The following is a 13,935-nucleotide window of genomic DNA, read 5'->3' as shown; positions in this document are numbered from 1 at the left end:
AAAAATTTTTTTTTTTTTTTTTTTCGGGTTTTTAGGGTTTAGGGTTTAGGGTTTAGGGTTTTGGTAGGACCTGGAATAAGGGAAAGATGATAAACCCTAATTGAGGGTTTAGGGTTTATATACCTGTTCGTATAATTCTTGTTGTATATCCTCAGATAAACTTGTTGTTGCTGCAACCCTCAGCACTTCGTCCCATCTACCTTGATGAACATTTCTTACGAATTTATCTACACTTTCTACAGAATTCAGTGCAACACCGCTCTCTTCTTGCAGCATCTGCAGCAGCAGCAGCAGCAGCAGCAACAGCAGCGGGAGTAGCAGCAGTAGAGGGAGATGCAGCAGCAACGCATTATATATATTCTACAGAAAAAACGGATCTAAATTATGCCATATATCTACAGATATCATACAATTAGGGTTTAGGGTTTAGGGTTTAGGGTTTAGGGTTTACTTGAACACTTCTAGGGAGATTACTCTCCGCAAGGAATTGAAGAATTAGACGAATCACACTACAAACAACACAACACAAATAAATAAATCCTTAAAAACCCTAAACAATAAACCCTAAACCCTAAACCCTAAACCCTAGATGGTTATTTTGTTGGGGTGTATAGGCACCTACTCTGCAGATTCAATTTCAACGTTTTGCGACATTTTCTTTTCCCTTTTGTTGTTTTTCCTTCTTTATATTTATTTAATTTATTTTTTTTCTTTTTCTTCCTTTTTCCCTGCTGAATCTAATGAATAAGGAGCTCCTGCTCCTGCTTTTGCTGCTGCTGCTCCTGCTGTTGCTGTTGTTGTTATTCTTGCTGCTGTTTCCTTCTACGGCATATATCTGCGGTGTACAGGCAGCTGCAGCTATGATCAAAATGACAAGAAAAATCAAATAAATAGGGAGTTGTTGTTATTTCCTCTAAATGCTGCAGGTAAAAAGGAGGAAAAAAAGAAAAAAAAATCAGAAGAAGCGCCAAGTTTCGGGTGTATAGGCAGCTGTTCAGGTGTACAGGCAGCTATAGGGGTGCAAATGCACTCTCCTAGGTATAATGAGCCCATTAAAATCCCCTTTCTTTGGTTTATTTAATTAAATAATTAAAAAAAAGAATTGAAAAAAGAAGAAAAACAGAAAAAACAAAAACAACAATGCATAAATAGGTATATAATAAGGGGCCTCTTACCCCAATGAATATATACCGTGCTTTTTTTTCCTGTGTTTTCTTCCCGTTATAAGGAAGAAGAATCCATTAAATTAAAGCAAATCAATTAAATTAATTAATTATTTAATTAATTTAATTAACTAATTCTATTTATTTATTTATTTTTATACAAAAAAGGTATACAGACAGATATTCAATATTCCCCTAGTTGCACAGACGCATGCATGCATGCACGGGGCCCCCCGAGCATATTTTGGGGCTTTATTTTCTTTATAAGAAAATATACTTTTTCCCTACTTTTTCCTCTTTTTACCCTTTATTTATGCTTGTTATAACCCTATTTAACTAATTAACACCATAAGGAGCATTAATATGAATATTGTTGTCTATTTATATCCCTTTATTATGTATTTATATAGTATCTTTTTCCTCTATATATACATTAGATCTATTAATTAAGGAAATATATATTTAATTATTCTTGTTATTTTCTCTTCTTTGTTGCTGCATGCATGCAGTACTCCTCTCCTCCCTTTTCTTCTCTTTATTTATTTATTTATTTATTTATTTATGTATTTATTTATATATAACTAAGTTTATTATCGTATTGATGTGCTGCTATGAGGTGTATGTACACCCTAAAGTTATATGCTGCAGCAGGGGTTAGATGCATGCAACCCCAAACCCTAAACCCTAAACCCTAAACCCTAAACACTTTCATATCCCTATTAGACTGCCATTAACAAACTCGTGCTGCATGCACGACCTTCCTATAGAATGTCCTGCAAACCCTAAACCCTAAACCCTAAACCCTAAACCCTTTCTTAACCATTGAAGACTTCCCCCTTTATTAGATAGGTAGAGGAAGGAAATCTTTATAAGACGGAGAGCAGCAACTGCCGTTGCTGCAGGTGCTTGCTGCAGCAGCAGCAGCAGCAGCAGCAGCAGCAGCAGCAGCAGCAGCAGCAGCAGCAGCAGCAGCAGCAGCAGCAGTAGAGTCCCTAATAAAAACAAATAAAAAATAAAAATAAAATATTCATTAATAAATACCATTAAAGGAAAAAGACAACAAAGAAATAAATAATTTAATTAAATAATAATTTAATTACTTATATTCTTACGAGCAGCAGCAGCAGCAGCAGCAGCAGCAGCAAGGCATGCATATATATATAAAGGATATATAAAAGGAGACAATCATTGATTGTCTGTTAATATCTTCTTGTTGGGGTTTAGGGTTTAGGGTTTAGGGTTTAGGGTTTATAAAAATAAAAAGATTTTGTTACTCAATGCACAGCAAACTTCTTCTCCTGCATAATGAGTCTGTTTATCCATTAATAAACCCTAAACCCTAAACCCTAAACCCTATGCCCATTAAAAAAGCCTAAACCCTAAACCCTTGACATAAAGATGAGTACTGTTTGTTGTATAATCCCTTCCCTGCTGTTATTCTTCTCCCTTTTTTTTTTAGGGTTTAGGGTTTACGTTATTCTTTTCTCTCTTTTGTATATGGATATCCATACTTAGGGTTTAGGGTTTATGGCTCTTTTTCTTTATATATATATTTGTAGGGTTTAGGGTTTAGGGTTTAGGGGTTTTAAGGTATAAACCGCTCTTTTATAATCAATACATGCCTTATTAGGGTTTAGGGTTTAGGGTTTAGGACAACACAGGAGAATTTATTTATTTATTTATTTATTTATTTATTTGTTTATTTATTTATTTATTTACTTATTTACTTATTTATTTATTTATTTATTTATGTTTGCATGCGGGGCTTTCTTATAGTTATATTGCACGCAAAAGAAGAAAGGAAAGGGGTTTTCTTTCTTGTTAGACCTGTAAACCCTAAACCCTAAACCCTAAACCCTAAACCCTAAACCCTACATAGACACCAACTGGTATAGATACTCCTATACCCTCTGCATGCATTGCACTGTACGAGCAAGTAAACCCTAATAAACCCTAATAAAACCCTAATTAACCTTAATAAACCCTAATAAACAATAATAAACCCTAATAAACACATAACCCTCCATAAACCCTAACATCGATACAAGCCACACCCCTAAACCCTAAACCCTAAACCCTAATTGGCTCGATACCCTACATAATAAACCCTACACCCCTAATAAACCCCAAACCCCAACTCTATAACATTTATAAACAATCTAATACCCTAAACCCTAATCCTTAAACACTAATCCTTAAACCCTAAACCCTAAACCCTAAACCCTAAACCCTAATCTCGAAACCCTAAACCCTTGCTGTTTGTTTTTTCTGCGAGGGGAAACAGTAAATAAAATAAGAATAAAAATAAAAAGAAAATAAATAAAATAAAATAAATAAATAAATAAAATAAATAAAAGAAAAGAAAAAAAGAATAAATAAATAATTTATAACAATAAAAGAAAGAAGAAAAAAAGAAGAAAAAGAAAGAAAGAAGGAAAACATGGCGGGGCCTCCATTAGGGCTTTTATGCATTTCTTTGTTTATTTTCTTCTTTTTTTTAGATAAAAAAGGATAAATAAAATATAATTTAATTATATTTAATTAAATAAATAAAATAATTCCTTTTTTTCTCCTTTTTCTTCCTTTTCTTCCTCCCCTCCTTCTCTTCCTTGCTGCTCCTCCTTGGGGGCCCCGTAGACCTCCTTATACAAATGATGAATTGTTAACCAATTGAGGTGTACGTACACCTCAGCTACCCCACACTAATAAAGAAAAAGAATAGAAGTACAGTGCTTGCTGCTGCTGCTGCTGCTGAGGAACCTCCAGTAGCAGCAGCTGCAGCAGCAGGAGCAGCAGCAGCAGCAGCAGCAGCATCGAGACCTAGAAAAGATGCCGCCGTCATCTAAGCGAAGTTGTGGCGATGGTGTTAGTCTTGCTGCAGCAGCACCATCAGCAGCAACAGCAGCAAAAGGTTCAACAGCAGGAGCAGCAGCAAAAACAAAAACAGCAGCAGCATCAACAGCTGCAGCTGCAGCAGCAGCAGCAGCTGCAGCTGCTGCTGCTGCTGCAGGAGGGCAGCAGCTGTCTCTCCCTCAATTAGCTTCCTCTATTTGCCTTAGGCCTCCTATAGAAGAAATTCTTCTTTTTCTGCAGCTGCTGCAGCAACAGCTGCACCGCAAACCTGCTGCTGCTGTTGCTGCTGCTGCTGCTGCACCAGCAGCAAATGCAGCAACAGCAACCGAGGCAGGAACAGCAGCAGCACCTACAGGCGCCTCAACGCCGTTCAGCCGCTGTCGCCACCTTCACAGTGTCTACAGCAGCAGCAGCAGCAGCAGCGCATGCAGCAGCAGCAGCAGCAGCAGCAGGAGTTGGTGCGTGTGTTCCTACAACTGGCCGCTGCACAGCCCTAGGACCAATGCAGCAGCAACAGCAGCAACAGCAGCAGTAGCAGCAGCAGCAGCTGATGCAGCAACAGATTGTGGGGAGAGCAGTTCCGCTTCTGCTGCTGCTGCTGCAACAGCAGCAGCAGCAGCAAATGTTGGTTACTGTTTGCTGCAGCAGCAGCTACGTAAACTAAAGAAGCAAAAGGGTAATGTTCCTCATGAGGATTTGCTGCTGCTTGCTGCACTGCTGTCTTTGCTGCAGCAGCAGCGCATGCATGCATTAGATTTGCCTGTTATACTTGACGTAGGCTACCGTGTGCTGCAGCAGCAGCAGCAGCAGCAGCAGCAACAGCAACAGCAGCAGCGTCAGTCCTCTGAGGGAGAGATGCAGCGCAGGTCTTGCTGCTGCATTTCTTGTGGTTGCTGCAGTTTGCTGCTGCTGCTGCAACTCATTCGTGCTGCTGCTGCTGCTGCTTCTGCTGCTGAGGTTGCTGTTGGTCTTCCTGCTGCAGAGGCTGCTGTTCGTTTTGCTGCTGCTGCTGCTGAGCTGCTGCTAGCAGCATCACGCAGCAGCACCGCTAGTCCTCCTTGCTGCTGCTCTTCCTCCTGCAAAGGGACTGCCATAAGCAGCAGCAACAACAGCAGCAGCAACAGCAACAGCAGCAGCAGCTGCTGCTGCCGCTTCGTGCTGCTGCAGGGTGTCTGCAGCGCAGCAAATCATTTGCTGTCTTGTCTTCATTTGCTGCTGCCAGAAGCAGCACAAAGACGTCTAGTCCTTCTTCTCTGTGCTAACAAGAAGCAGCAGCAGCAGCAGCAGCAGCAGCAGCAGCAGCAGATGGAGAAGCAGCAGCAGCAACAGCAGCAGGTGGCAGGCAGCAGCTCGCCTCTTGAGTTGCTGCTCAGCGCATTGGGTCTATCAACGTTGCTGCAGCAGCAATCTGGCGCATTCCTCTGCAGCAGCAGCAGCAGCAACAACAACTGCAGCAGCAGCAGCAACAGCAGCAGCAGCAACCGTCTGGATCTGCTGTGTACAGACAGCGCGCTGCTGCTGCGGCGGATGGTGGGGAGGCCAGCAGCAGCAAGTCTTGCTGCTGATTTGCTGCAGCGGCAGCAGCAGCAGCAATATAATGAATTGCTGGACTCTGCTGCTGCAGCAGCAGAAGCAAGAGAGCATACACGGCTGCAGCAACTGCTGCAGCAGCACCAGCAACAGCAACCAAAGCAGCAGCAGCAGCAGCAGCAGCAGCAGCAGCAAGATGTCTTATCAATATTTCAGGCACCGCACAAGGGAGAAATAGCAACGCATGCGCAGCTATTTGCTGCTGTTGCTGCAGTAGTGCAGCAGCAGCAGCAGCAACTGCATGCATTGTCTACAGCAGCAGCAGTAGCAGCAGCAGCAGGGGAGATAAATATAAAAGAAAGGGTTTGCTCTTTGCTGCCAGCAGTGGGGTTGCTGCAGCAGCTGCCTGATGTTGCTGCGCTGCTGCTGAATAGTGTATGTGATGCATGCACGGATGCAGCAGCAGCAGCAGCAGCAACAGGAGCAACTACAGGAACAGGAGCAGCAGCAACAGCAGCAACAACAGCAGCAACAGCAGCAGCAGGACCAGAAGCAGAACGTGCTGCACATCATGTTGCTGCTCTTGATGCTGTCTTGCTGCTGCTGCTGACGTTGGACCCTTTGCTGCAGCAACCTGTTGCTGCTATACCAGCCTATAAACAGCAGCAGCAGCAGCAGCAGCAAAAGCAGCAGCAGCAGCAGCAGCTAGAGTTGCTGCTCCGTCTTGAGACTATTCGATGGGGAGCAGCTGTGCGAGCGTGGCGCCAGTAAGTTGCTGCTCTTGCTGCTGCTGTTGCTGCTGCTGTTGCTGCTGCTCTTGCTGCTGTTGCTGGTGCTGCTGCACTTGTATAAGGGCTACCGTTGTCGTTCTTGCTGCTGCTTCTCTTGCTGCTGCTGCTGCTGCATTGCCTTCCTCCTATTAATATGTATATCTCCTGTTACTGCTGCTTGTGCTGCTGCTGCTGCTGCTGCTGCTGTGGGGTGTCTGTGCAGGTTCTGCTGCAGCAGCTTCTTAAGTCCCCGCCTATCTACCCATCGTCGTTATTTTTCTTTTTTATTTTCTTTTTGCTGCCGCTGCTTAATTCAGGTGTATCTGCTGCTGCAGCAGCTACAGGTCTATTTATATCCTGCTGCTGCTGCTCCTGCTGTTCCTGCTGCTGCTGGTAGTAGTAGTAGTAGTAGTACTGCAGCAGGGACACCAATGGATATCCTTAGGTGTATGTACACCACAAATAGGCAATTGTCTCCCTCTTTGCTGCTGCTGCTGTGCGAGCTGCTGCGGTGTCTGTGGGGTGGCGCTGCGCTGCTGCTGCAGCTGCAGCCCCGTACCTTTGAGGGTTTATTACCTTATATACTTGTGCTGCAGCAGCAGCAGCACGTGCTGCTGCATGCAGCAGCAGCAACAACACCACAACATAAACTTATGTCTTCTCTTGCTGCTAAGGGAGGAACAGCAGGAATAGACATCATTGCTGCATCAGGAAGGTAATTCTTGCTGCTGCTGCTGCTGCTCCTCCTCCTCCGCCTCCTGCTGCTGCTGCTGCATGCATTTTGCTGCTTGTGTGGGTGTGGGGTGTATGCATGCAGCGAGGAGTTCTTGCAGCTATTGGGGTGTACGTACACCCGGATGAAGGATGTATCTGCTCTATTTGCTGCTATAGAACGTCACGTAGGAGCAGCAGCAGCAGCAAGCAGCAGCAGCAGCAGCAGCAGCAGCAGCAGCAGCAGTTCTACCTTAGCAACAAGAGCAGCAGCAGGAAATCTGCTGCTGCAGGAGATGCAAAGGAAGATTGGCGCTCTCTCTGCTGTCTCACGACCTCCAAGTTAGTTAATAAATAAATAAATAAATAAATAAATAAATAAATAAATTAAATAAATAAATTAAATAAATAAATAAAATAATAATAAATAAATAAACAAATAGATTTGTTGTGTGTCTTCTTCTTGCTGCATCTTTTCTTCTCCCGCCTTACCTGCTTATACACTCCACCTTGCTGCTGCTGCTGCTGCTGCTGCTGTTGCTGCTGCTGCTGCTGCTGCTGCTGCTGCAGAGGGTTGTCTATCATTTGCCTTGAGGTCTTCCTTTGAGGAGACTGTCTCCTCAGCAGCAGCAGCAGCACTTGCTTCTCAGGTCCCGCTGCTGCTGCAGCGCATGCAGCAGCTGCTGCAGCACTGTACAACAGCATTAATGCAAGGATTTGAGAGGCAGCAGCAGCAGCAGCAGCAGCAGCAGCAGGATGGCGTCCTTCTTGCTCCTCTAGCTATTAATGCAGCAGCAGCACAACTCATGGTTGGTGCTTTCCTCCGCGGGCTGCAGCAGCAGCCGCTGCAGCAGCAGGAGTTGCTGCTGCATGCATGTCTTGAATCTCTACCTGCTGCTGTTGCTCCTATCGTTGAGCTGCAGCCGTTGCTGCAGCGACTAGCTGCAGCAGCCAACCAGCAGCAGCAGCAGCAGCAGCAGCAGCAGATGGTCTTGCTGCTGCAGCTCCTATTAAGGAGTAGAGATTCCCTCCGCCTATCTATCTGTTTGCTGCTGCGGCATGTGCGCTCTTTTGCTGCTCCTCTTCTTGCTTTAGCTGCACCTCCAGCTGCAGCAGGAGCCGCAGCAGCAGCAGCAGCAGCAGCAGCTGCTGCTGCTGCTGCTGCTGCCTTGCCGAAGGAGGCGAGTGCTGTTGCTATATCAGAGGCAGTCCTCTGTGTCTCGCAGGCTACACGGGCTCTGCAGCAGCAGAAGCAGCAGCAGCAGCAACTGCAGCAGCAGGTGGTGCTGCAGCTGTCTCAGGGCGAAGCCTCGACAGAGACCGAAGTGCAACAGCAAGAGGAGCAACAGCAGCAACAGCAGCAGCAGGATAGGCAGCAGAGGCAGCTGCAGCAGAAACAGCGGCAGCAGCAGCAGCAGCAAGCACTTTTCCAGATCCACCAGCAGCAGCAACTCCTGCAGCAGCAGCAAACACGAGCGCTGCAGCAGCTGGAGCAGCTGCTGCTGCTTGATTTGCTGCAGGAAGTTGCTGCAGACCCTCAGCAGCAGCAGCAGCAGCAGCAAGAACAGGAGCAGCAGCACAAGCAGCGGAGAAAGAGGCAGCAGCAGCAGCAGCAGGAATCTAGCATCGAAGAAGCAACAGTTTCTGCTGCCAGCAAAGCAGCAGTGCTGCTGCTGCTGCTGCAGCAGGAAGTAGGCATGCAGCAAATGAGGAGACGCACAGCTCGTCTGCTGCTGCAGCATATCCACGCCTTCTGCTGCTGCAGCAGGGATATTGCTGCAGCAGCAGAGGCCCGCTGGCTGCAGCCGCACCTGCCGCTGCTGTTCTCCCTTGTTCCTGCTGCTGCAGCAAAAGCAGCAGAGACGCATGCATGCATTAATACCAGCAAGAATATAGATGCATGCACCTTAGAGGGTGCAGCAAAGCGCTGCATGCAAGACCCGCTGCATGCAGCAGAAACAGCAGCAGCAAATGCAGCAGCAGAAGCAGCAGCAGCAACTGGGGATGATGATGCTGCTGCTCCTGCAGCAGCAGCAGCAGCAATTGCTGCTGCTACAGCTGCTGCACAGCAAGTTGTGCTGCAGTGGATGCTGCCTCCTGCACTGCTAGAGGAGAGACAAGCTGCTAATCTGCTGCTGCTTCGTGCTGCTGCACTGATCCAATCAGCAGCAGCAGCAGCTGCTGCTGCTGCTGCCGATGATGAGGAAAGCTCAGCAGCAGCAGCAGCAACAGCAGCGGATACGCTTCCCCAGAAAAAGCAGCGAATCAGCAAAGAGAGGGGGCATAATGGTGCTGCTGCTGCTGCTGCAGCAGTAGCACGTGCATGCAGCAGCAGAATAGCAGCAGTTGCTTCTGTAAGGGAAATAAGTTTGGGGCTGGTTAACAAACTCCCTCCTGAGGTTTGTGCATGCGCTGCTGCTGCTGTGCTGCAGCAGCTTGCTGCTGCTCTGTGGGGTGCGCTGCAGTCTATAACGGGTTTGCTGCAGCAGCAGCAGCAGCAGCAAGGCCTGCTGCTGCTGCAGCCGGAGGAGCGAGACCACGTCATCAGTGCTGCTGCAGCTGCCAGCAGCGCACTGCGCGAGGTTTGCTGCTGCGGATCTGCTGCAGCAGCAGCAGCAGCAGCAAGCCTGTGGGCAGAAGGAGCACAGCCACAGGGATGGGGGCTGCAGCAGCTTCTCTCTTCCCTGGCGCTTGCTGCAGCAGCTGCTAGCAGCAGCAGCAGCAGCAGCAGCAGCAGCAGCAGAAGCAGCGTTATAGCAGAAGTGTTAAGGACAGCAGAAGCAACAGCAGCAATTTTGTGGGCTGCTGCTGGGGCAGATGCAGCAGCAGCAGGTAAAGGACCGGCTGCTGCTGTTGCTGCTGCTGCTGCATTGCTGCTGCCGCTGCCTACAGGAGATGCTGCTGAACAGCAGCAGCAGCAGCAGCAGCAGCAGAAGCAGCTAATGAGAGCCTTGCGTAAGAACGATACAGAAGCGCTGCTTTGCTGCTGCAGCAGCGCAGCAGCAGATTTTGCTGCACGTGTAGCGCATGCAACGAACAGCAACGAGAGCAGCAGCAACAGCAACAGCAAGCAGAAGAAACAGCAACTGCAGCAACTGCAGCAGCTGCTGCTGCTAACAGTATTCAGCTCATTGAATACTTTTGCTGCAGCATGGGCAGAGCCTTTCCGGCTGCTGCTGAAGCCACAGCAGCAGCAGCAGCAGCAGCAGGGGTTGCTGCAGGAGCTGGTTGCTGTGCTGCCCACGGATACACGTCAATCTCTGCTGGCTGTTGTTGCTGCTGCTGTTGCTGCTGCTGTAGATGAGCAGCTGACGGTCGCCTCCGTCCTAAGTCTTGCAGGTGCTGCTGCTGCAACACCAGCAGCAGCAACAGCAGCTAGAGAAGCAGCAGAAGGAGCAGCAGCAGCAGCTGCTGCTGCTGAGTCTAGCTTGAGCAGCAATTGCTTACATGTAGCAGCAGCATTATTGGATTTGCTGCGGCAGCAGCAGCTGCTGGGGGCCTGGGTGCTGCAGCGCAGAGCAGCAGCAGCAGCAGCAACAGCTTCTGCTGCTGCTGCAGAAGCTGCTGCTGCAGATGATGCATCAGAGGCAGAAGAAGACCCTGAAGAGGCTGAGGAGGATGCAGAGCAGCAGCAGCAGCAGCAGCAGCAGCAGCGGAAGCAGCAGCAGCAGCAGCTACCGCAACAGGAACAGGCAAAGATGTCTGCACTAATAGTCTACCGCTGCAGTGTACGTACACCTGGATCTCTTTTGCTGCAGCAGCAGCAACAGCAGCAGCAGCAGCAGCAGCAGCAGGTACGCCCCAAGAAGCTCCTTCAGCTGCTTGACAAGCTGCAGCGGACTCTCCTTGCTAACGGCAGTAGGGGAGACTCTGCTGCTGCTGCTGCTGCTGCAGCAACTGCAGCAGCAGCAGCAGACGGCAGTGTCCGCCTTCAGCGCAGCTGCATGCGTTTGCTGCTGCTGCTATGCACACACTGGAGCGGTGCCATGAAACACTTTGCTGCAGTAGAAAAGCAGCAGCAGCAGCAGCAGCACCAGCAGCAAGAGGAACAGCAGCAGCAGCAGCAGCAGCAGCATAATGACCACGGGGTATGCAAGAGTTTAATGTCTAGACTAACAGATTTGCTGCTGCAGACAACAAAGAAAGAGTTGCAGCAGCATGTTGCTGCTGCTGTTGCTGCTGCAGCTCCTGCTGCAGCAGCAGCATCCTGTGGTGGTGCAGATGTTGCAGGTATTGCTGCAGTTACCCCTGCAGACATGCAACAACAGCAGCAACGGCAGCAGCAGCAGCAGCAACGGCAGCAGCAGCAGCAGCATGCTGCATCAACAGGGCCTTGCTTCGAGGCCCTACAGGATCTTCTTGCAGTTGTGCTGCAGCAAGAGCAGCAAACAAGTCTACAAGAATTCTCCTGCTTCTATCTACCTAGCGACCAGTAAGGGTTTAGGGTTTAGGGTTTAGGGTTTAGGGTTTAGTGTTTGCATGCATTTACTGTTGCTATATAAGACCCTCCTGCTGCTGCTGCTGTTGCTGCTGCTGCTGTTGCTGCTGCTGCTGTTGCTGCTGCTGCTGCCTTTGCTTCGCATATATAAATATGTGGTATCTATCTGCCTCTTCATACATTTATCTGCTGCTGCTGCTGCTGCTGCTGCTGCTGCTGCTGTGTTGTGCTGCTGCAGCTGTTGGGCAGCAGTCGTGGTTGGTCTTCCTGTTCCTTTATTAGGGCAAGTTGCTGCACATATAACTTCTTCCTTAGAGTCTATACTAGCTACCCTGCAGCAGCAGCAACAGCAGCAGCAGCAGCAGCAGCAGCAGCAGCAGCAGCTGGAGGAGGCAGTGCTGCAGGCAGCAGGCTGCGCACAAGCCTTGTGGGCTTTGCTGCTGCAGCGAGCAGAGCTAACGCGCTGCTTGCGGCAGCAAAGTAAGCGCAGCAGCTTGCTGCAGCAGACTCTGCTTGCTGCTGCACAGCTGCTGCAGCAACTGCTGCAGCATCTACAACAGCTCCAGCTGCAGCAGCAGAACCAGCAGCAGCAGCAGCAGCAGCAGCAGAGATTATCCTGTTTATTAGCTTGGTGCTGCTGCCGCTGCTCCCAAGTATTAGCAGAGACTTACCGTTGTTGCTGTCTTCTTGCTGCCAGCAAACGATCAGCAGCAAGACACACAGCAGGACAGCAGCAGCAGCAGCAGCAACTGCAGCAGCAGCAGCAGCAGCAGCAGCAACTAGAAGGAGTTGCAGATGTAATGATGGAGTTCGCTAGAGGGACAATTGAATTTGCCCAAGCAGACGATGCAGCAGCAGCACCCTGTTGCCCTCAGCAGCAGCAGCAGCAGCAGCAGCAACAGCAGCAGCAGCAGCAATTAGGGAATATATTTGGCCGTGCTGCCCTAAGGAGCTGCAGCATAATCCTTGTGTCTCTATGGAAGTCTCATGACTTTTCTCCGCTGCAGCGGCAGCAGCAAACTGTGCTGCTGCTGCTGCTGCAGCTGCTGCAGTTGCTGCCCTGTATTCGTGATAGAAGGTAAAGGTCTAGGGTTTAGGGTCTAGGGTTTAGGGACGTCCCTTGCTGTTGCTGTTGCTGCTGCTGCTGCTGCTGCTGCTGCTGCTGCTACTGCATAAAATCCCTGTTGATGGAGTGTATAGAGAGGTCTAGGGTTTAGGGTTTAGGGTTTAGGGTTTAGGGTTTAGGGTTTATTTTTGTTTTTCTGTAGACTATTAGAGGAAGGAATGGAGGCATGGGGACGAACTGCTGCTGCTCTATCTAGCCGCAGCAGCAGCAGCAAACGTTTGCTGCTGCTGTTAGCTGCTGAAGTATTAAGCTTGAGGCAGCAGCTGCTGCAGGGTGCAGCAGCAACAACAGCAGCAGCAGCAGCAACAGCAGCAAATCAACATAAATCATCAGGTAAATAATAAAACATTCCTCCTAGACAACGTCCTGCTGCTGCGGCTGCTGCTGCTGTTGCTGCTGCTGCTGCTGTTGCTGCTGTTGCTGCTGCTGCTGTTCTTGTGTCTTGTGTTATGCTGCTATCTGTACACAAACAAATGCCCTGCTGCTGCTTCTTCTTCTTCTGCTGCTGCTGTTGTTGCTGCTGCTGCTGCAGGTACTATAACAAGGGATCAGCAGCAACAATTATGTATAAATTTATTATATTATAGTAATGAATTGATGGGGGGAGCAGCAGCAGCAGAAGAAGAAGGAAAAATAATTGAGGAAATTTCTTTATTAATAAAAAAAGAAGAAAATAAATCTTTTTTATTGCATGCATATGATGATTATTGTAAATATTTATTATATAAAGGAAAAGCATAAATATATATATATATATATATATATTATTATATTATTACATGCAGCAGCAGCAGCAGCAGCAGCAACAGCAGCAGCAGCAGCAGCAGCAGAAACGGCAGCAGCAGAAGCAGCCGCTCATGTTTTATGGTTGTTTTATTGCATGCATTTTATGTCCTCTATTAATAAAGAGCAGCAGCAGCAGCTGCTGCTGCTGTTGCTGCTGTTGCTGCTGTTGCTGCTGCTGCTGCTGTAGTAGTAGTAGTGACAGCAGCAGCAGCAGCAGCAGCAGCAGCAGTTTTAGTTGTGCAGCTGTTAATCTCCGCATTTATTTGGGCATGCAGGTAGCAGATAACTCTGCTGCCCTGCATGGCTAGCTAGCTAGCTAGCTAGCTAGCCAGCTAGCTAGCTAGACGGGTATATCCGCCTTATGCTGTTGGCTACCTAGCTAGCTAGCTACCTGGTGATTTGCTAGTTGGGTAGCCAACTAGCTAGCTAGCTAGCTAGCTAGCTAGCTAGCTAGCTACGTAATGGCTAGCTGTACAGCTAGCTACTAACAATGTCTTTGTAGGCAATAAACACAAGACAATAAATACAGATAGCTAATAGGAAAAGGAGACAAATAAA

At 48.2% G+C, this 13,935-nt stretch overlaps 1 protein-coding gene across 1 annotated transcript; it reads left to right on the top strand.

The window, feature by feature from the left end:
- Positions 1-7,734: 7,734 nt before the first annotated feature.
- On the top strand, positions 7,735-12,741 carry EMWEY_00010880 (hypothetical protein, conserved; the record flags this gene model as incomplete). The annotated part of the gene is made up of 3 exons (XM_013478880.1): positions 7,735-11,459; positions 11,704-11,945; positions 12,734-12,741. The coding sequence occupies 3 exons, from the start codon at positions 7,735-7,737 to the stop codon at positions 12,739-12,741; spliced, it is 3,975 nt and encodes a 1,324-aa protein (XP_013334334.1).
- Positions 12,742-13,935: the final 1,194 nt, after the last annotated feature.

Source organism: Eimeria maxima, genomic scaffold, assembly GCF_000499605.1.
Source record: "Eimeria maxima Weybridge genomic scaffold, Emw_scaff75, whole genome shotgun sequence".
In the NCBI taxonomy this organism is placed as follows: Eukaryota; Apicomplexa; class Conoidasida; order Eucoccidiorida; family Eimeriidae; genus Eimeria; species Eimeria maxima.
Note: the sequence above shows the minus strand (reverse complement) of the source record. Positions and strands in the feature narration are given on the sequence as shown.